The sequence below is a fragment of the Opisthocomus hoazin genome, chromosome 6 (genome assembly GCF_030867145.1).
Source record: "Opisthocomus hoazin isolate bOpiHoa1 chromosome 6, bOpiHoa1.hap1, whole genome shotgun sequence".
NCBI classification, from domain to species: domain Eukaryota; kingdom Metazoa; phylum Chordata; class Aves; order Opisthocomiformes; family Opisthocomidae; genus Opisthocomus; species Opisthocomus hoazin.
This window is the reverse complement of record NC_134419.1, coordinates 20,461,092-20,482,626: the sequence shown is the minus strand read 5'-3', so window position 1 is coordinate 20,482,626 and position 21,535 is coordinate 20,461,092. Positions and strand designations below refer to the sequence as shown.

The window sequence follows — 21,535 nt, the reverse complement described above, 5'->3', positions numbered from 1 at the left end:
CCCTTTTCTATATCGTCGTTGTTGCTGTTCCCTTTGTTTGCTGTTCTGTTAAACTGCCCTTATCCAGACCCACCAGTTTCTGCCTGTTTCTTTCCATTCTCCTCCGCACCCCGGCGGGGGGAGGGGTGGCCGCGTGGCGCTTTTGTTGCCGGCCGCAGCCAGACCAGAACACAAGGGCAAGCTTTACATCCCTATGCATGCATACTAAGAGTATCAGTGAACATTGCTGTGGGTAATGGGCCAGCTCAGCTTAACATCAAGGACTTAATATTTCCTCTAATAATTCTTGTTAATTATATATTTAGCAAATCTGTATGTTATCATTCATTTTATCTACCTGCTACTAGATTTATTATAGTTAATGTTTATCTTAAATTGCACCTGATCCAAGCAGGTGCATAAAACGAACAGTCGGTTGATAGCTCAGGAGATGCTCCTTTCCATAAAGGACTGAACCAGTGATAAGGTACCTCACAAGGCCAGTTTGAAAATTACTGCTGCCTGGCTGATAGGTGCATAAATGGGATGAAGGTTCTGCAGAAAAGCTAACAACCACACAAAGCTGTGTCTAGCACGTAACTCTGCCTCTGTAAAGGGAAACTCCTGCTCAGAGGAGTGTGGAGAAGAAATATCCATGAGAATTAAAGCAAAGTGAATCTGTTTGACTATTTGGTCAGCCAGGAACAACTTACAAAGAGACTCCAGGTTGGACATTTGGCCTTGCTAGGTCTGACCATTCTGCAGAAGAAGATTATCAGCTTCAAGCAGCGATTTCTGACAGACACAAGCTGCTGGGGGAAAGGCAGCAGAAACAGAGAGACCTTTGCAAACCTGCACGACTGTCCAACAAAAGCTCGAGAGAAACAGATCCTAGTCTAGCCTAAGCAATGGGTGAGCAATTTGCAATGCCAGCATGGACTCAGACAGACTCTTCAGGTACAAGTGAAGTGGGTCTTGTACTGAGCCAGAATTAACTCTGTGAGACTGTGATGGAATCAGCTGTGATGGAAGAGGAGTGAGGTACCTGACCCATGGAGGCAGGGAATACTGCCAGTTTTGCCAGATGGGCTCAGTTAGAGAAAGGTTGGTGGCTTTTCTGGCCTAGCAGGAATCTGTAAGCCTGTACAGAGTTACTGCAGCCACCATGTCAAGGGGTGGTGGAAATACAAGGTAGAATGGTAACACGCAAGCATTTGAAGAGCTAGGCTATGTTTGGTTTTCCACGCAGAAACCATGGCCAAGATTCAGAAAATAGAAAACTCATGAATAAACATGGGAATGACAAACAACTGTCTCTATCCTCATCAGTTCTGCATCAGCTCCAACCCAAAGGACAACCACTGAGCAGCACTGGCCCTAGAAATTTAAAATGAAAAATAAAAAAAAAGCCTAACCCCCAAATCATAATGCTGCCTATGTACAAAGGCTGATGTCTGCACGAGGAGTTACCCACAGAGCTACGCAGAGTTTAGCTTCTCTTCTTTGGGCAATGTTGCATGGAAGAAGAACCTTCCCCTCCCTTAGATGGCATGATGCTGGGCCAAAGGACAGCATCCAAATTACCCCGGTTCAATCAGTGACAGATCTTACAATGGTACGGCCCTCAGTAATACCACTTCCACACTCAAAATCTGTTCTTGCAGATCTTTCATAGCGACTGACTATTTCTACAGAGCATCTCCCCTACAACTGCAAGAACCTCTGGATTAATCCAAATACTGTTGTACTAGTCTAAATAATGATAGCAGTTGTCACTAAACTACTGCTCAGAAATAACATTCTGCCTCCATGACAACTGGACATCATTTATAGTCAGAGGAGATTAACATTTTCATAACAACTGCACTAAAAGCTGTCTCCTCCCTCCTCTTCCTTTCTTCATGTAAATATATCAAACATATACTGCATCTGCCACAATCTACTTGTAAATTAAGTAACTGAGAAAGAAAAAAACTAAAGTCCACATATAGGAGCAAAAATAGCTCTTCTGTAGTGCTATGACTCACAGAACTACGGCAATGTTGAAGACTCCAACAAGCGGAGAAAAAAATAAACAAAAAAGGAAGAGTAACACAGCTATGTAACAATTCTAGCCCACTTTCTGTAACATCAGGAGGTCCCATATTTCAGAAGTGACCTTAGGAAACAGACAGTATTCATCAAAAAACATGGAAAGCCTATACTTACCTGCAGTTCCTAAGCTAAGTAGTACAGCCACCCAAAATACCCAGAACACAATGAGAATCAGAAAGGTCCAGAGTGGTTGGAACAGGAGGAAAGGAATTCTGCCAATGATTTTACCAACAATCCGAAAGAGCTGTACAGTGAACTGAAGCCGCTTTCTTAGTACAAACAGAAGTGAAAGCAGAACAACCTGTTACAGGAAATAAAAAGACAAATTGTTGGGTTTTTTCACTTAAGAAAATATCAGAGTTGTCAAATGCGAGATCAGGGTGTACAGATTTCACAAAGACATGACAGCAAGGCATTTTACACAAACTTACTGCACCCTGGAAAAGCTTTTTAAGACACCGTCTATATTCCCAAAGAGCCTGTGGATTAAAATCTCATTTTCTGAAATCATTGCTACTGTTTCTTTAAAAGAAAATAGGATTCATAAAACTGTAACTCACCCAATGGAAACAGCCTGTTTTGCTTTACAGCAAACACAAATGTACCTTACACGCTACACATTGCTTTCACATACCCTGTATGTCATGCACATTTAAACATTCTTCCTACTCAGGTCAGCTTGCCACTGTTCACATTGGTAGGAGGACCAGTCCTTCTCTGCAGCAAGGATAGCAGCACAACCAAACTATAATTTAAGAGCTATGTATGTATGGAAGCAAAGCAGGCAGACATAAAATGAAACCTCATTTAAACAAATCTTTTTCTCCCAGAGTAAAAAAAAAACCCAACAACAACTAAACCGTGGGTCAAAATCCCCATAATGTCCCCAGTTCTTTGTATATGACAAGCAACTATGAGCAGCAATTAAAAGAGAGGTTGGAATCTATAAAAAATACATGCAACCAGTGGCAGCTGCTTCACTAGTTTTCTCGCCTGCTCTAGAAAGAAGCCACTGGCTCTGAAGAGAAGTGCAACCTGCAGCAGTGGATGTTCCCACAGTTCTGCAAATGACAGTCAGTTGTACTGGAACACACATGCATACAAAGGAACCTTTTCTTACCCCTTTAGTATCAACAGAAGTAAAAAAAGTCATAAGTTACAGAGGATATAAAAAAAAATCTGATCTGTGACACATTTATGTCACTGTAAACTGTCAGACTGTTCATACCTGGTGAATTCCAGTCTATGGAACCTACTCTGCTTTAAGAAAACAGAACAATTACTTTTACAAATGTCCCATGAAGTACAAATTGTCTGTACACTCATACTGAGCAACAACTCCTTTAACACTGCAGCATTGAAGTGAAAAAAATCACTTTAAAATTTGCAAGCCACACTCAGATTTTCTGTTGGGAAACAAGGTCAGTGAAAGAAAAGCAGCATTTAACCCCATAACTTGAGGCCTAGACGCTGCTGCCTGTGCTTCACGACCCCTTTCATTTTAGCTGCCGCTCCTTTCTCCTACTGACAGGGTAGGCTGAACCCACAGCTCTCGCGTTCATATCCAGCCAGCGCACCTCTGTCCACGCCACATGATTCTCCCGTTAGCTGATGCAGAGAAGGACGGGGATGGAACACAATTCTTGCGTTTCTACAACAACAATGCTAACACTGTTTGCACAGGGTTGAAGTGTGGCAGAGCCCTGTGCTGACAAGCAAATTTCACAATGAAGATATAAAACTACTTAAATGAGTGTAAGCAGATCTTGTAATTGATTCTCATTTTCAAATTTTAGAGGAATGAGGTTTCCTGTTGCAGAACCACTGTAGTTCAAGTTTTCAAGTTACAGCCTCTGCCACTGCTTCGGGTAAAATGCTACTTACGGTAACTATTGTCGAGAAGATAGCATAGCCAAGTAGAAATTTTACGTTTTCCTTTTCTGTTTCCAATTCAGTGCTGGGATCATTCCTGTAGTCATAATAGAGCCACCAGAGAACACCTGAGCCAACTGAGCAGACAAGAGCAGCGTGAAGGCGGGCAGCACCCCTGGGGCTGCAGCAGCGGCACCCACTCCCCGGGGCTGCACCCCCCCCACTACCCCCCAGGGCTGCGCACCCCCTCTCAGGGCTGCAGCAGAGGGCTGGCACCAGGCTGACGTCTGCCTGCCCTGCCGCCCAACCCAAGCTCAGCTCAGGAACACCGTCCGGTAGCAGAGAGGAACACTATCGATGATCACAGAGAAAATTCACATAATGGTCTGCTGGCCTCAGGTAAAACTGCAGCAGAACGCTTGGTTTTCTCACAGTTATGCTAAAGCTCAGGCATACACTCTCACTGAGGAGATACAAAGCCAACTTTTATAGAACGACTAGCTTCAGCTGGACACATTCCTGTAGTTCTCCCTTTCTAAAGTAGGTAATGTAAAACTTCATTAAAATTTCTTTGAAACAGTAGCATTTTCCTAACTGCATTCATCTGCCAAAAGCAATGTTGTTTCCAGGCATCTATAAAAAAATCAAAATCTTCATCATCCCAGCACTCAGCAGCTGGAACAGCGCAGCCAGACCTTGGCACCCAAAGGCAAGCAGGGCCCAGCTTGGAGATGGCTGTGGTAAGCTTAAGGCTTCTGAGGATGGCCATGGAGGAGAAGGACAGCTGTTTGTTCAGCTGCCTCTCCTCCAGTTCAGTGAGCTGATCCATTTAACTAAACATGTGCTAAAAGGGAAATATACTTACATAACAGCCCGAATACAACCAGTGCAATCAAAGTATGGACCAGAAGGGTCCGAATGAATCTGAAGGCTAAAACCAGTATAAAAGAGAAGGCTGAAAAATATACAAAGTAAGTTTATGATGAGTGTCACAATCCATTTAACTAAACTCTTATTTACTTTAAAGATAAATTTAAGGTTCGTGCAGAATTTGGGCTTTTCTTTTTAACTAGTGGTCTCAAAAGCAACAGCATTTAGTAAAGCAGGCAACCTTTTTAACATTTAAAACATACAGTTACCTATAACTTACTAATAGTGAGCTTGTAACACAAATATTTCACCTTCGGAATGAGCACCTTGATGAGCTTTTCAATAGTATTTTGTATAAGATTTAAGTTGAAATGTTCATGCTGATGCCATGTTTTTTTTCAATCAACAATTTCTTACAGTCCCTTGAAGTGAGGCATATGACCACACCAAGGAATACAGAATCTGATATGTCATATAGCTGTATTTCACCAGTCTATTAAATGCTTCCTGATAAAACACAATCACTCTTTCTTAAAAACAACTCTGCCCAGAATATATGAAAAAGATCACTTTTAAATTATAAAGTTAAAATATGAAGTTTCAAATATTTCTATTAACTGAATAATATTTTTCACTTTTTATTTATAACCTTACCTAGTGCAAGACAACTCAGTCCTATCACAGTATCTCTTCCTGCCAATATTCCACTCAGAATTCGGTGAAAACCATCCATTTCATTAACCATACTTATTAAGACAGATGCATATTTGGAATAGCATTCAGGATTTTGTGGAACACATCGATTAAATAATGGAAAAGATTTACTGGAAAATTAAAAACAAAGATGGTAAACAATGTTAATTACGGGACAAAGTTTCAAATCCACAGAGATTCATTCCACCATTCTCTTTCAAGCCCTGTGCAGTACCCTACCGGCATCCTCACACAGCTGTGCAGCCGCAGCTGGCCGGTCTGACCTGCAGCCCAGCAGGCATTCCCCCGGCCAGGAGACCTCGCACGCAAAGTCTGGCACAACAGGGTACTGGGCATGCGAGTGCTTGGTTACAAATGATCTTGGGCCTTGCTTATTTTCCTGAACCCAGAAATTTCCATCAGAATAATTTCATCTGCAAAATAAACTCCTGGCAGCATCATGCCTGGGTCACTGTACCAGAACATCCACTCAAGACCAACCTGAAAGAAAAAAATGAACTCCTGTCTCCACCACCATTAGCATGTTGTTCCTATTCCCATTATGATCTGCCTTCATCTGCTTTGATCCCATGTGTTTATGTAAAACCTAAACTTATGCTAACATAGCTGTAAGCTACATTGCTGTAGATAATTCTGGACCACAAACACTCTGCATTGTTTTTACGATATTTAAGCATTCTGAAAGTCACATCAAAGCAATGCTTGCAAGGTATAATTAACATCACCATATATTTACATATGCAATTATTTGGCACTCCCAGCCAAGCTTCTTTAATAAATTTATTGCCCCACTTTGGCAATGCTGCACTACAATAGTCAAAGACATATTCACACCTAAAAAGGAGAGGTTTGTTCATCAATAGTTAAAAACTTCTCTGACTAGCTTTGCTTCTACTGTGAAATACTACTGTGTAAGATTAATAACTTTGCCAAGTTCCTTGCCAAACAGAAAAAAAGCCTAATAAGTCAAAGCAATAACTAAAACATGCCATACATTGTCATGAAGTTACATGCTCTCCTTTGATTCGCTGTATGTTATGTTTTTATGTGTCTCCTGCTCTCTTCTGATCGCTTTTTTTGTCTGCGTTCTCTTGTTCAGAGCAGATGACTTAGCTCTCCAAACATGGAGATTCCAGTTCTTTGCTGCATTTTCATGACACAGTGGAATTTAAAATCATGGGTTTAAGGACTTTAACCCACAAATGCCAAATCTCAAAGACAGTGCCATCCACAGACCTGTGCTTCAAGCCAGCTGGCTACGAAATGATTCTGATGGAAATTTCTGGGTTCAGGAAAATAAGCAAGGCCCAAGACCACAACTCCTCTTCCTTGGCATTGAGGGAGAGAACAAAAAGTCTGTGCAGGAGATCAGCTGCTCCTCAAACCGAGTGTTTTTCTCCTGATTTGGAGAGGAAAAGTCTTTAAAGGGTAGCAGAATGGAGGGAACGCTGTCCTTGTTCATTCTGTGGGACAGGGCAGTGGCGTGTTCACAAGTGCGCATGAGAACTCACAAGAGTATATGTACAAAAATAAATAAACAAATGAGACCATTCTGACTGTAAAGCACCAAGTCAAATACAAAACGTGAGGAAGTTAACAATTCTTAAGAAGCTGTTTGGACGCCAGGGTGTTGTAAAGCACCCAGTAACTCTTACCTTGGTGGCACTGGCAGTGTGGGACACAGCTCATCTGCCTTTGGACTTAGTGTGTAACTGGAAATGTTCAGGCTGTAAACACAAAGGCAAGAACCTAAGAAATGAAAAAATTAAAAACAAGAATGGAAAAAAGGTAAGTTAATTAAAGTTTTAGAGAAAAACACATTGTCAATTAAATTTTGTTTACACTTCTGCTTTGATCCCTTAGCAGGCCATATTCATCCCTGATTTTCCAGTGGGAATGTAAATAACAAATTAGTTAACTGGGTAAATCTCAAGTAACCTCTGCAGAATCAGTTGCCTTCTAGATTTAACTATAATTACCATTTACCTATCTTTCTGGAGGGCAGGCACATTATTCGTTCCACAGTGCGATACTTCAGCTCTAAACTACACATTAAGACAACAGAAAAGCCTAAAATGACAGAAGGTACAATAGAACTAGGCTCCTCATGATTTAGAACAGAATATATACGTATCCAGGAACTTAACATTTTCTGGGCTCTAGGCTAAATATTACCAGGTACTGTGCTAATAATGCTCTGCTCCATTATATAATGCTTCTGGGAAAGGAAGGCTGGAGACATTCAAGCCGTTCAAAACGCAATACTGCCCTCTCCCTCGAGATAAACCTGCAAGCAGTTTTAGCATGTAGATGGCATTTCATGCAATTATATTCAGTTACACTGAAAATAGTTATATAATATCACAGGTGTTTACAGCTCTCCTACCATCATTTGGTATGTACAAACACCCCAAAATGAAATTAAAACAAATGTTGTCAATTTAAATAGCAATCCTTGCCAAAAAAAAAACAACAAAACAAAAAGAATGGAATTCTGACCTCCAATAAAAATAGCCACTAATATTCATATAGTCTGCAGTTTACTCATACCCTATGGAATAAGGGTTAGGCTACAGGTTATTTTGTTTACATATTGGACATGAAAGAACTGGAGCTGCCTCTTCTGCACAACAGCTACTTCTGACATCATATCCATGTAGAACACCAGAAGAATATAAAAAAAAATATAGGTGGAATAGCAAACTTTGGATCTGACGTCTAAAGGGATAAAAACACCTGTGTATCTCTGGAATTAATAATTCCAACACAGCTTTAACTAAATTTAAAAGAACCTGTTGGACAAGTTTCTCAAGCAGCAGATGAGCTCTGTTCACCTACGGGCACCCCCACCAAACCACACTAGTTCATTTGCAGCAGCCAGTTTTCTGCTGGATAATCTCAGCCTTGTGCAGGAATTAATCAACAACTTTTGAATTTGCATAAGAGAGCTGTAACATTTCTAGAAACTATGGCTTTGAAACAAAGGAGAAAGAAGACATATTATTTTCTGTTGCCATTGTCTGCTCAGGAAATTAATGGTAAGAAATAACTCCCTAGCGTAGCAAACATATGAATAAAAAGTGAAAGCTGCTCAACTGTTCTACAGATACACTAAGATATTCATATTCCCTGTTGCACACCATTATTCCTTGCAAAACTCTGGAGGTCTTCCAAAGAGTTGAGTTGCTCTTGTGGACAACTAGACACGCACAAGGAAACTGAACTGATTTTGAGGCTTTGCATTTCCAGGCTGCATGAATTCAGAAAGAACACATACCTAGAAAGAAAAAAAGATCCTCTTTTCAAAACACATTTCTGTTTTTTATAGGTTTTAATTCTGAGCCTTCTTTTCATCTTTTTAAAGCACTACGAAAAAAACGAAACTCTTTTTCCACATATAATGGAAAAAAATGGAGTTTGAAGTCAGAAATTAAGAAGCAATTTGAGAACATGCTACTTCTCTTACACTTCATTTTATGTTCTTAAATGGGATCAGAAGCTGCCAAGGTGGGTATCAAAGACTAGTTCCTAGGAGTCGCCAGAATGACTGGGAACTTCAACACGCAACTTCCTTAAGTACAAAGATTTGCCACATAGAATGCTGGCCTGTTTGGCTGAAGTCCTACTTTAGATGTTATTTTAGCAGAAGCCAGCATAAAGCATAACAACGCAGCACATTCTCAAGTTCTATCTTGACTTCTTAGTTTCACTCACCATTTTGCACCATTCTCACACCTTGTTTTTGCCTTTCAGTATAAGCGTGTTTACAAACAGATATGTATATGATTGACAAGTAGAAGATGTGCATCTTATTAAGTTCTCAAACGTTTGATTTATATAGACATTATCTGATGTACTTACTTTTTATTAGTCATGTCCCGTCCAGAAAGAGGTGCCCCTTTTACCGGAGTGTTCTTCCTACCACATATGTTCCCAAAGCTGTCATATCCAAGCACAAGTCTTTCTGCAGCACCAGCCATCACAGCATAGCCAGTTATAAACACCTGTTAAGATATTTTTTAATGTGAAACCATGCTACCATAGCTTTTTCTTCCCATTCAATAAACACTACTACTTTGGTGAGTATCAGCTGTGCTGGAGCCAGATTGCACCTATCAGATCCAGCACAGTAGCTTTCTTAGAGGGTTCAGAGCCTTTATTTTTTATTCTACTTCTAACACTCGTGACTAAAGATGGGATCTGGTCAAAAACTGAGTCTCATACACAGGCAGGTAAGTACGTGCTTCCCTAGTCCCCAGTGTAGTCTCATTTTTGCTTCTATGCTTGCAGTCTAACTAGTTAAAGAATTTTTATTTTTTTTACAACTGCATGTTAATGCCGTCTGAATATGGAGATCTTTGTAGAGACTCCACAATTAAAGCTGAACTACTTGTGTAGGTGATATTTGTTAGAATAACAAAATATTTTCAGATCCAGTTTATTTACATAGCAAATATTTGTTAATAATTAAATTGTTCTCAGAAGAAAAAGGAGAAATGAGCTGGCATTGTAACTCAACCTGAAATATGTTTTCAGAAAAATTCTGGAATTCCTTCTAAGGATGGATGTTACAGGTCCTTTGCCATCAGTATGGCAAATACTGTGTACATGTGAGCTATTTTTATTTAAGTGCAGAATGCTGGATATAAGCCATAAATATTGTTAAGTAATAGATGGCTATATGACCGCTGGAGGGGTGTGTCTATACATGCCGGTGACATGCATTTCCACAGAGTTACTACTGTGATTTCAATTTTTTTCCACTATGTGAACAAATCAGTGTCACCAAAAATTTTTTAATCTCCTAAAAATAAGATCAAACAAAAGAAAACAGATACATGTATGCAATAAGCTATTTCACAGAAACTGAGCAATAAAAACAGTGAGAGAAAACAAACAAAAATCCTAAACCCTCACCGTTTGACAGGTTTAATTTTTGGCATTCCCTCCACTGATCAGAGCACTACGTGTAAGGCAGCATGTAAAAAAACCCTATCCTGTTCACAAGGTTCAGCTTCAGCTTATGCAGTGTTCAAAATGTCCATGTATTCTTCTGCATTAGCTTCCATTAAAAGAGTTACCAGGCATTGAATTTAAAACTGATTAATAGTGCATTCACAAGAAACCTGGGTAGCCTCAGATATATAATGAAAAAGAACATTCTTACTTTGGAAAGACAAAGCCTGTTCCAAAAAGCTCGCCTGCTGCTCAACACACAGGACAGACAGGGGCCTGATACAAGATCAGACAGACACGTTGCAAGATAACAAGACTACAGTGAGTGAGGAGCAGTAGGAGCTCAGCCAGAGCCTAGGCTCGCTGTCAAAAAAGCAAATGTTAACAGCCCAGCCTTGCGCACACAAGGCATCCAAAGCGTGTGGTCAGAAGGCAGAAGTCTGCGCAACGGCCCCTGCAGTGAGGCACTGCGCTGCCACGCCGGCCCCTCCGTCCCAGGGCAACGGCCCTCACAACTCCAGCGGCGATGCAGCACACCGCTGTGCGGAACCCCATCAGCTTCGGATCGGATTCTTCCTTCAGAACACAGCACGCTCACCAAACCAGCCCAGAAGAGGAGGAAGAGGAGCAACCACAGAGGGTCCGTGCACTCTCTGCGAATGGCTGGCCTCCACTCCCTCGGCTCCCGAGCGCTACCTCCGCAATCCTGAAACGAAACCAAGAAAGAAAAGGAAGAAACAAACTTCTGTGAACTCAGATCAAGCTCGTGGGCCGCGGTTCCCGGCAGAGCGCAGCCCCGCACGCCAAAGGCCGCCCGCCGCTCCCCCGCACCAGGCCTGGCCCCGCCGCGGGCCCGGCTCTGGCCCCCGCCCCTCCCGCTGCCCCGGGCGCCGCTCCGGCCCGGCGCTCACCTGCCGCCGGCCCCCGCGCCGCTCCATGCTCCCGCCCGCCGGGCCGGGCCGGGCCGCGCGGGGGCGGCGGGCGGGCCTGGGGCGCAGGCGGCTCGGCGGCCGCGGCGGGGCGACGCCGGCTGGGGGACGGCACCGGTGCCCGGGAGGCGCGCCCGGGCCGAGCGGCGGCAGCTCCGGCAGCTCCTCCTGGCGCGGGGGCCGGGCGCTGCCAGCCCCGGCCCGGCCGCTCCTCCCGGGGCCGCACGGCGAGCGGGCCGCGGTCCCGCCGGGCTGCTGCGTTCGCGGGAGGAAACGGCATTTCCCTCGGCGGAGCCCCGGCGCCGGCGGCCGAGCTCGCCCGCCCTGCGCTGCGCTCGCACGGTGGCTGCCCCGCACGGCCGGGCGGGTCGCTGCGGGGGTGCAGACAGCGCTCGGGCACGGCGGCCCCGGGCAGCGCGGCCGCTCCGGCTCGGGGACGCGGGGGAGGCCGGGGGGCTGCCCGGGCGGGGCCGAGCCCGCAGTCCGCTCACGGCCGCAGGGTCACCGACGGGCGCCGGGCAGAGCGGGAGGGTTGCTCTTCGCTCTTGGTTAGTTTGTGGAAGCGCCGCAGACCTGTTGCGGCCGGTACAAAATGCGGGCTGCTGTGCTGCGTGGCGCCCGCGCGGCTGTGGCGGCAGCACGGTCGGTCGGTCGGTCGGCCGGCCGGCGGTCGGTCTGTCGGTCGCAGGCCCGCTCCGGCTCCCCGTCTGCCGCGGGGACGCGGTGCCGGACCGCAGCCCCCGCACGCGGGAGCAGCCGCAGGGAGCGCGGCCCGGGTTGGCGGCTCGGACGGGCGGTGGTGCCGGAGCCGGCGGCCGCTTCCGGCGACCCGCGCTCTGCGTGCTGTCCCTGCTGCCTCGCTATCTGTGTGTTCGTTAGAGAAAATTAATGTTACAGATTGAAAACGCGTTCAAAGTACTATTTTGTTCCCTTCCTGACAAAGGAAAAAATGTCGCTCTAAGAAGCGAACCGTCTGCAGCTGCAAGAAAATTGAATGAAACTGAAGATATTTTTGAAAGCTGTCTGAGAATCGGTCCGTCCTGTAGCGGAACAGAGCGTTGGGCTGGCTTTGCTGAGAAAAAAGAACTTACTCGAGTTCTCAAGGGAAAACGCATAATGAAACTTCGGTGACAAACTAGCACACATGGAAGTAAATTGGTAAGATGAGAAACTGGGATTTAAAAAAAGAGAATGACTTTCTGCCCCAGAGCACTTCAGAGTCGTTCTAAGCTAGCTGGAAATAAATACATTTTTCAAAAAAGTTAACTTGTGCAATATTTCTGAAATTGACTTTTTAACTGATTTAACAGAGCTGAATTGGTAAGGTCTGCTACAATTCTCATCTAAATTTGCCACCCCTGCCCCAAGAAGTGGTTCTGAGAAAACACGACAGGAAAGACTTCTAACAACTGGGTGTCTTACAAAGGATTTATTAAACCGTATAGTTTCCAGCCAATTCGTAGTGCTTGTCCTCATCAGCATTGTACATTTTAATGCTCGTTATTCATCAATTTGTTGAGAGTTTCCGTAATTTGTGTGAAATTCAAAATAAAATTATAAAATTTAATACATGTTGCAAAAGTAATTTTCTCTCTTTAGAACCTAAATAGAGAAAATTACTTTTCCTTCATTTTGCACTATTACACTTTTTAAATATGTGAAAAAAGTAATTTTTCCTTGAGATACAAATGTAAAATTTCATGTGAAAAATTTTTTTCTGTAAGAGAGGTTGAATATTTTGAGTATATTAAAAAAAATAACCAAAATAATTAATAACTTTTAACCTAGATACAAAGAGTAACCTCATTATCTGAGTAAGAAAAATCATCCCAAAAGAACAATGCCAATGATGAAGGCTGATATTAGAATTTGATGGCTTGCTGTCATCGCATGCTAATATTAGCCTTCAGTGTTGATCTGGCCTTTTTTGAAAGACTCTCCTTAAGCTTTGTGTTACGTTCTTATTGTCAATAAAGGAAAAAAGCAAGAGGAACAAATATTTTTAATAAAACCCAGATTCCAAACAACTGAAGTTCATGGAAAAGCACTGGAATCAGGAGTAAAGGCCTGCTTTCACCAAGAAATATCAGTTATAATTCTCGTATTCCTTCTATCTGTCCCAGGAAAAGTTATCATACACTTGATAGCAAATAACTCAGGATTAGAACAAAATTTTTTACTAAAGTCTAAATTTAATGTTTTAATTGTAGTAGGTTTTTTTTTCCTGAATTTCAAACTTGATCAAACAAAAGTTTTATTCTGTTTAGTAACAGATGAGTAATTTTATGGTGTGTCACTGGGTGGTGCTCTGCTCCTTGCCTAGGGTTAGAACTCCGCATTTCGGGCTGGTGAGAGCGGGCTTACGCCCTGCTTAGCCAGTATTCGCAAATGAGGATTTCCATGTTATGGTTGTTACCAGGAAGGCAGGCTCAGGTCGGATGAGGGATTTAAGCACCCACATGGAAAAGGTAATGCCGAAAACTCTTGCTTGTCATTTGTCCAATCCTGCAAGTGCCCAAATTGCAGAGATCGATTTTAAACTTTCGGTCTTAACCGCTTTCAGAGGAGGGAGCCTGGTTCTGCAGCTGAGTAGTTCGAGCACTCAGTGGCGAGTTGGGAATTTCAGAACTGACATTTGGTAGGGTGGATCCAGTTTAATCTAAAATAGAAATGAGAGAAAAAAAGAGTTCTGGAAAAAGCATGCTGGATTACAGAACTGTTCCTTATATGAGGGCACTAATGACTTCGCCAGAGAGGTGTACACTGTGCTCTCTCGCTCTCTGGTGAGAAGCCGAGGTTGGAGCCTTTGCTCTCAGTCCCCTGGCCTACATACACAAGATGCTGACTCTGTAATATGCTTCATCTAAATCTCATATCGAACTACAGCCATTTCCCTGGGAGATCAGTATGATGAGGGTCCACATTCACTTATGAATCTTCACTGCTCTCTCAGATATGTGATGATTCTTGTAAAGGCAAAAAGTAGTTAAGATCCTGGAGTACCCAGGAACTCACAGTGATTTAACTGTGAATTAAGACAGTGGTGGGGGAGATTAATATTTACATTTTCAAGACGATTTGTAGTTTTTAACAGCTTTTTTTATGTTACCCATCTTCAGACATGTTTATCAGCAACAGAAATACTGCAGCAGTGAAAACTCATGGGAATTTTTCTCTGGTTTCGATTCTTTGTTTTTCAAAAGCCACCCAGAATACATAGAAGAAAACCAGACAGAAACTCAAGCTTCCCGACGCCAAGCCTCTGCTTTAATCACAAGGTTCTTGTTATTTCTTATGAGTGTGTTGTTTATTCGTGGAGAATGAGCCCTGGTGCTGCCTGCACTTAAGGCTCAGCTTTCTTACCAAGAATATTACCTGGTTAAAACTGGGCCAGGAATGTGGGCTGGGAGAGGAAGGTCTTAAATGCAAGCATGACAGTTGCTTGCTGGACTGGTCAAGTGCGATGACTGCCCCTACCTTTATCCCCTTCTGGGTCAGACAAGGAACAGAGACCAATTGCCTTAGTAGCAGGACACAGCAACTGAGAAAGTCAGCCTAAAAGCAAACATTTTCTGCCTAATTAGAAAAGGTGCACCTGAGCATAATTTCTGTTACTCTCAGATGGTCTTGCTTATGTACAGTAGCTTAGCAAGTAGGCACTATTCTCCATATGTAGCTATGTTACTTGGAATATCCTGAACCGAAACATCCAGAGACTGAACATAATGCCACCTATTATGTTCAAGCTGCTAGTCAGGTTTTCTGACAATTTCCACTCTAAGACCTGCTGTTTATGACCTTGCCTCACTTGAACCTTTCAACCTGAAATTTCTCATGGCAGAAGATTTTTTGACAACTTCAGACAAATTATTCAGTCATTTCTAAGAACGAAATTAGAGAAGTATTCCCTTTTTGGGTAGTAATAAAGAAATTCTTATACATTACTGAGATCAGAGATTTTTATTGGACAAGGAGAAAGAAGTGCTTTCTTCTTTTTCTCATGCCTGAGAAACTGCATCCACATTTGCCCAAATCACTTTGATAAATCACAGTGTATGCTCAGTTAACTTGCCGGGCTTCATAGGTAAGAAATCTGAAGACCGCATGGTGTGCTTCTGAGCCTGCCTGGGACAGTTTGGACTACCCTGAAATGTGCTTCTGACCTGCCACTTAGTTTCACTGTTTTGCCTGTGCCTCAGTGATTGTCCTGATGGTGGCCAGACACAAAGAAGAATCCTGAGGAGAATGTAAAGAAAAACAAAAGGAGCAGTGGCTACTGCTGTTAAACAGCTTGTTGGAGAGGGTAAGAAACACCTTAGTTAATAAGGATAGCAGAGCCTGGGGGGATTCATAAAGGTCAGTATCAGAGAGGATCATTAAAGCATTTACCCAATGCTGTACACCGTGGGCTACTATGCCTCTGTTGAGCCACAGTAACTGTGACTGACTGCAAGGCAGGACTGGCTCAGCAAAGACACTAGGAACAGAAGGAAAATGGAAGGCTGAGACGGCAGAGGTAGGGCAGCCAGAGAGAAGAGGTGGACAGGATGCAGGGCTGGAGGGAAGGGTAGGACTGGAGGTGAATGAGGCTGAGCCAGGAGGAGCTGGCTGGAAAAGGAAGGGGAAGATTCAACAAAGAAGCAACATGAGAGCTAAGGGAGGTTAGGATTGGTATAGGGAGGTATACAACTGGCCAGGGAAGAAGAGGGTAGATCAGAGAAGCATGAAAGTTATGTGGGGATTAAACAAGCAATAGCACAAGTCCTGAAGGTACATAAAAGATTAAGACTGTGTGGGACATGAGCAAAGGAATCTGGGTCTGCCACCACTCCCTTTCACAGCCGGCATGTCAGCTTTCCCCTACTGTCAGCGAACATCCACAATGCTGACTCGAAAGTGCACTGTCACGCTCTGGCCTGTCCAGAAACTCAAATCACCCTGCCACGGTACTGATCAGCCCGCTAGCACTGTCAGTTGTTCCACTGGATCAGCTGGCAGAGGTCTGCCCTGTGTATCTAGGGAATCCAATAATTTTGATCACTTGAGTTATTTTCTTTAGGATGCTCCATGTTAGCTTTTCTGTTTGCTTATCTAGAAAATCCCACCTGATAATATGTTTAGAGCTGGAAAGTTAATTACTCTGTTATCCATATAATCATGAAAATGCACTGAAGATAAAACAAACAGTATTTTTTTCTAGTAATTTGATGATTTTTTAGATGCTCCACTTCTCAGCCTTTGAAGTCACTTGAATTTAACAAGTTAATAACAAATTAATAATCTGCTGATTTCCAGCTTCCAATGAACATCAATCTCACCTTCTTCTGGGTATCTCCAATGCATTGAGGAGCTTTTTTTTATGTCAGAGTATTGATTATTGATCAGATTATCCAGGGATCTAGAGGAATACAGTGTGCACATCTTATAGCCTAGCTATATAGCTTTAGCTTACTACTGCTAACAACCACCCCTCCTGTGATTTACCAACCATATGAATCATTCAGGGAAGAAGTATAATGCCACAAAGTTAATTTGTTCCACTTTCCACACGAGCAAGCAGAGATCTGCACAAAGAGCCCTTTGTCAATACGCAAGCTAGAGTACAGTCTGACCGTAGGAAAGTGGTTTGAGTGTGTTTGCTGAGCTGAATCTGATCATAAACTTCAGACCTGACTCATTTCAAGTTTTTAGAACAGAGCAAGAGGATCAGTGTTTCAGGATTGCATGATACTTTATATACCAACCCAGACAAGAACCACACTAGACCTGTAGCTTTGTGGGATGTCAGAATTACAATGTGCTTAACTCAGTGTTCTGACTGATAAATGACATAGGTAGCATAAAATGAAAGCTTTTGAACTGGAAGTAGTTCTGTTGTTCACGACTGTTAATGTCCCTCTCCAGTCCAAAGAGTCAACATGCTAGTACATCTGAGTGCATCAATACAGAGAACAGAGAAGTGATTGTATTGCTCTTCACAAAGCCCCCAAAAAAGAGCCAGGGAAGGTAATTGCTTGAGTTTGAGAGAAATTGAAAAGTGAAACACATGTATTTGTAAGGTCGAAGAAGGCTGGCTTGCTTTGTCAATTATGTAAATGGAAGGATTAATGGACAGCTTCGTTTTGAGAGCAGCAAAGAGAACGGAATAACCTAGGATAAACCCAAATTAAACAGGCAACTAGCAAATGGCATCAAGCTGGATCACATGGAGTCTGTAGAAATATCTGTCACCTACACAGTCAGGTCTAGTTCTGAATGAAAAGGTTTTCATTAATTGGGTGGACACCAGGGCAGTGTGGTTTTTATCAACACTGAGATAAGCAACAGATTCATTACAGGAACTAGAGAGAAGTCTTGTGTGCCAGCACAAGATCCTGCATTGACAGTTTAGTTCCTGTAAGGACAAATTATACTAATGGACTCAGGCATTGAATGTTTGCCAAAGAAATATAATCATGGCGAATACTGAATGTTTGCCGGTGAATAATAACCATATCGAATCCAGACAGACAGCTTGGACTGCAGGCTGGACATGAGGCCCTCTGTTCCTGTTCCCTTTGTTTGCTGTTCTGTTAAACTGCCCTTATCCCGACCCACCGGTTTCTGCCTGTTTCTTTCCATTCTCCTCCGCACCCCGGCGGGGGGAGGGGCGGCCACATGGCGCTTCTGTTGCCGGCCGCAGCCAAACCATAACATTAAATTTGGCGCCCAAGCATGGGGTGGGGATAATGGCAGGGCTGAGCAGCGGGTGTTAAAACAGCTTTCTTAGATTTTGTTAATTTTTTTTATACGCATTTACTGTGTTAAATAGTCGCCGGTAAAAATGTTTCTGTCTTTGATCAGGTGGTTGTGGTTTTTGAATCCGTACTTGCTGTACGTGTTCCCTGTGGTGCTGTTCATCATCGCCGGGAAAAGGATCAGGATTATGATTTTACTGTACTGTACGATGTCGACTTATGACATGATAACATCATTATGCATGAAATTAGGCTTGTCTTTGCTTGCGGCACTGTGGTCATTTCCATACCTCGAATCCTGTGCCTTAGAATTTGTTAATAATCAAACCCAATCTGTGGGGAAAACCGAAGGGGATACCTTTCCCAACTCTTTTGCCCCCACTCTCTCCTTCAGGCTGTTCCTAACGGCTTTTGATAATTTCAAGTACCCGTGGGATGCTCAGGCCAGCACGCTCCTTTTGTTCTGCCTCCTGAATGGGTTGCAGGTTTTGTTTAGGGTTAAACAGGTAGTTAACAACATCATGCAGAGACCTGCCCCGGGGCCAGATAGCTGTGAGTGGCTGGGTGTGTGGGACAGCATGGGCAAGTACCTAGGGCAGTGGGCACCTGCGGTGTTTTTGAAACTCACCCCTGAACAAATACAGAATCCGGACAATCTGGTAAAATATCTGAAAAAAGTGTGCTGCCATCCTGGGAACTCCAGAGAGACATAAGTCACAGCAATGTGCTGGGGTCTGGCCCACGCCTACCGAGCCCTGTTCAACCTGACTCAGTGCCCTAAAGGGGAAAGGGGGGGAAGCGAAGCGGCAGGCACTGCAACTGGCGCTGCCCCCCTAGCCGGCCCTGCAGCCCCTCCAGCCCAGCAGGCAGTCACAGCCCCCCCGACCAGCACCACCACCGCTGCAGCCACAGCCGCAGGGGCAGCCCCGGTTTCCCCAGCGGGCACGGCAGCGGCTCCAGCCCCAGCTCCAGCTGCAGGCGTCGTGGCTGAGCCCAATGACCAACCTGTGCCGGCAGCAGTCGCCCCTGTAAAACTAAAGAAAGACGCAAAGAGAGCAGATCGCTCCAGGAGGGATGACAATGAGCCAGGGTCATCGCGGGAGATAGAGACAGAGATCATCACCCTGCCCCTGTCCCTGGGCGAGCTGCGAGACATGCGGAAAGATTTCAGCCGCCACCCAGGCGAGCACATTGTCACCTGGCTGCTGCGGTGCTGGGATAACGGGGCCAGCAGCTCGGAGTTAGAGGGCAAGGAAGCCAAGCAGCTGGGATCCCTGGCCAGGGAAGAGGGCATTGACAAGGCCATTGGGAAAAAGGAACAAGTCCTCAGCCTCTGGAGGACGCTTCTGTCAGGCGTGAGGGAGAGGTACCCCTTCAGTGACGATTTTGTATGTCATCCTGGCAAGTGGACCAATATGGAAAGGGGTATTCAGTACTTGAGGGAATTAGGTGTGCGGGAGCTTGTTTACTATAACATAGACGATGACCAGTTACCCACAGACCCAGATGAAGTCCAGTGCACAGCATCTATGTGGAGGAAGTTTGTGCAGAGTGCACCATCCTCATATGCCAACTCACTGGCAGTAGTAGACTAGAAAGGTAAGGAGGCACCAACAGTGGATGAGGTGGCTGTCAGACTCCGGCAATATGAGGAAAGTCTCTCTTCCTCCCCCGTCTCATCTGTGGAGAAACTGGTCAAGCGCCTCGAGAAGAATATGTCCTACTCCCCACCTGTACGGGCCAGCATCTCAGCTATTAGGGGCAAGCGTTTCTCTGCTCAGAAGAGAGAATACAGAGGCTACACACCACGGGGCACCCTGTGGTTTCACCTGCGTGACCACAGAGAGGACATGAGGAAGTGGGATGGAAAACCTACCTCAAGTCTAGAGGCACGAGTGCATGAGTTGCGAGGTAAAACAATCACAAAAGGGGATTCTGTTAGGAAAAATGCCGCTCCAGTTTCCAGAAGCCAGCTCTCCAGACCAGGTAGACAGTTTGATCTTGATTACGATCCTCTGGAGGGGACCTCCAAGTCATTCTTACAGCAAGTGAGCAGCAAATTGTCTGACAAGGATTAGAGGGGCCCTGCCTCCAGCCAGGTGGAGGAAAGGGACAACCGTGTTTATTGGACGGTGTGGATTCGGTGGCCTGGCACGTCAGATCCACAAGAGTATCAAGCTCTAGTGGACACTGGTGCACAGTGTACTTTAATGCCATCAGAGTTCAAAAGGTCAGAGTCCATTTGCATTTCGGGAGTGACAGGGGGGTCCCAAGAGCTGAGTGTACTGGAGGCTGAAGTGAGCCTCACTGGGCAGGACTGGCAGAAGCACCCCATTGTAACTGGCCCTGAGGCTCCGTGCATCCTTGGGATAGACTATCTTAGGAGAGGGTATTTCAAGGACCCAAAGGGGTATCGGTGGGCTTTTGGCATAGCTGCTGTGGAGACGGAAGAAATTAAACAGCTGTCCATTTTGCCTGGTCTCTCGGAGGATCCTTCCGTTGTGGGGTTGCTGAGGGTTGAAGAACAACAGGTGCCAATCGCGACCACAACGGTGCACCAGCGACAGTATCGTACCAACCGAGACTCCCTTCTCCCCATTCATCAGCTGATCCGCCAGCTGGAGAGTCAAGGAGTGATCAGCAAAACTCGCTCACCCTTTAATAGTCCCATATGGCCAGTGAGAAAATCTACTGGAGAGTGGAGACTGACAATAGACTGCCGTGGCCTGAATGAAGTCACACCACCGCTGAGTGCTGCCGTGCCAGACATGCTAGAACTTCAATATCAGCTGGAGTCAAAGGCAGCCAAGTGGTATGCTACAACTGACATCGCTAATGCATTCTTCTCCATCCCTTTGGCAGCAGAGTGCAGGCCACAGTTTGCTTTCACCTGGAGGGGCATCCAGTACACCTGGAATCGACTGCCCCAGGGGTGGAAACACAGTCCCACCATTTGCCATGGACTAATCCAGACTGCACTGGAAAAGGGTGAAGCCCCAGAACATCTGCAGTACATCGATGGCATCATTGTATGGGGCGACACAGCGGAGGAAGTTTTTGAGAAAGGGGAGAAAATAGTTCAGATCCTTCTGAAAGCCGGTTTCGCCATTAAGCGAAGTAAAGTCAAGGGACCTGCGCAAGAGATCCAGTTTTTGGGAATAAAATGGCAGGATGGGCGCCGTCAAATCCCAATGGATGTCATCAACAAAATAGCAGCTATGTCTCCACCAAACAGCAAAAAGGAAGCACAGGCCTTCCTGGGTGTTGTGGGTTTTTGGAGGATGCACATCCCAAATTACAGCCAGATTGTAAATCCTCTGCACCACGTGACCCGGAAGAAGAATGATTTTGAATGGGGCCCTGAGCAACGACAGGCATTTGAAC

The 21,535-nt window shown here is 44.6% G+C and overlaps 1 protein-coding gene across 6 annotated transcripts in view; it reads right to left on the bottom strand.

The window, feature by feature from the left end:
* Window positions 1-12,114, bottom strand: part of SLC44A3 (solute carrier family 44 member 3) — a 43,048-nt gene extending 30,934 nt beyond the window's left edge. The window contains exons 1-9 of one of the 6 annotated variants that reach the window (XM_075424963.1): window positions 11,988-12,114; window positions 10,889-11,191; window positions 9,391-9,533; window positions 8,670-8,806; window positions 7,185-7,278; window positions 5,470-5,639; window positions 4,811-4,900; window positions 3,958-4,082; window positions 2,188-2,374 (exon numbers count right to left, since the gene is read on the bottom strand). In XM_075424963.1, the coding sequence (XP_075281078.1) occupies window positions 2,188-2,374; window positions 3,958-4,082; window positions 4,811-4,900; window positions 5,470-5,639; window positions 7,185-7,278; window positions 8,670-8,806; window positions 9,391-9,533; window positions 10,889-10,897 (955 nt within the window). In that variant the 5' untranslated portion in view covers window positions 10,898-11,191; window positions 11,988-12,114. The other 5 variants (XM_075424960.1, XM_075424958.1, XM_075424959.1 and 2 more) reach the window with 5 other exon arrangements.
* Window positions 12,115-21,535: the final 9,421 nt, after the last annotated feature.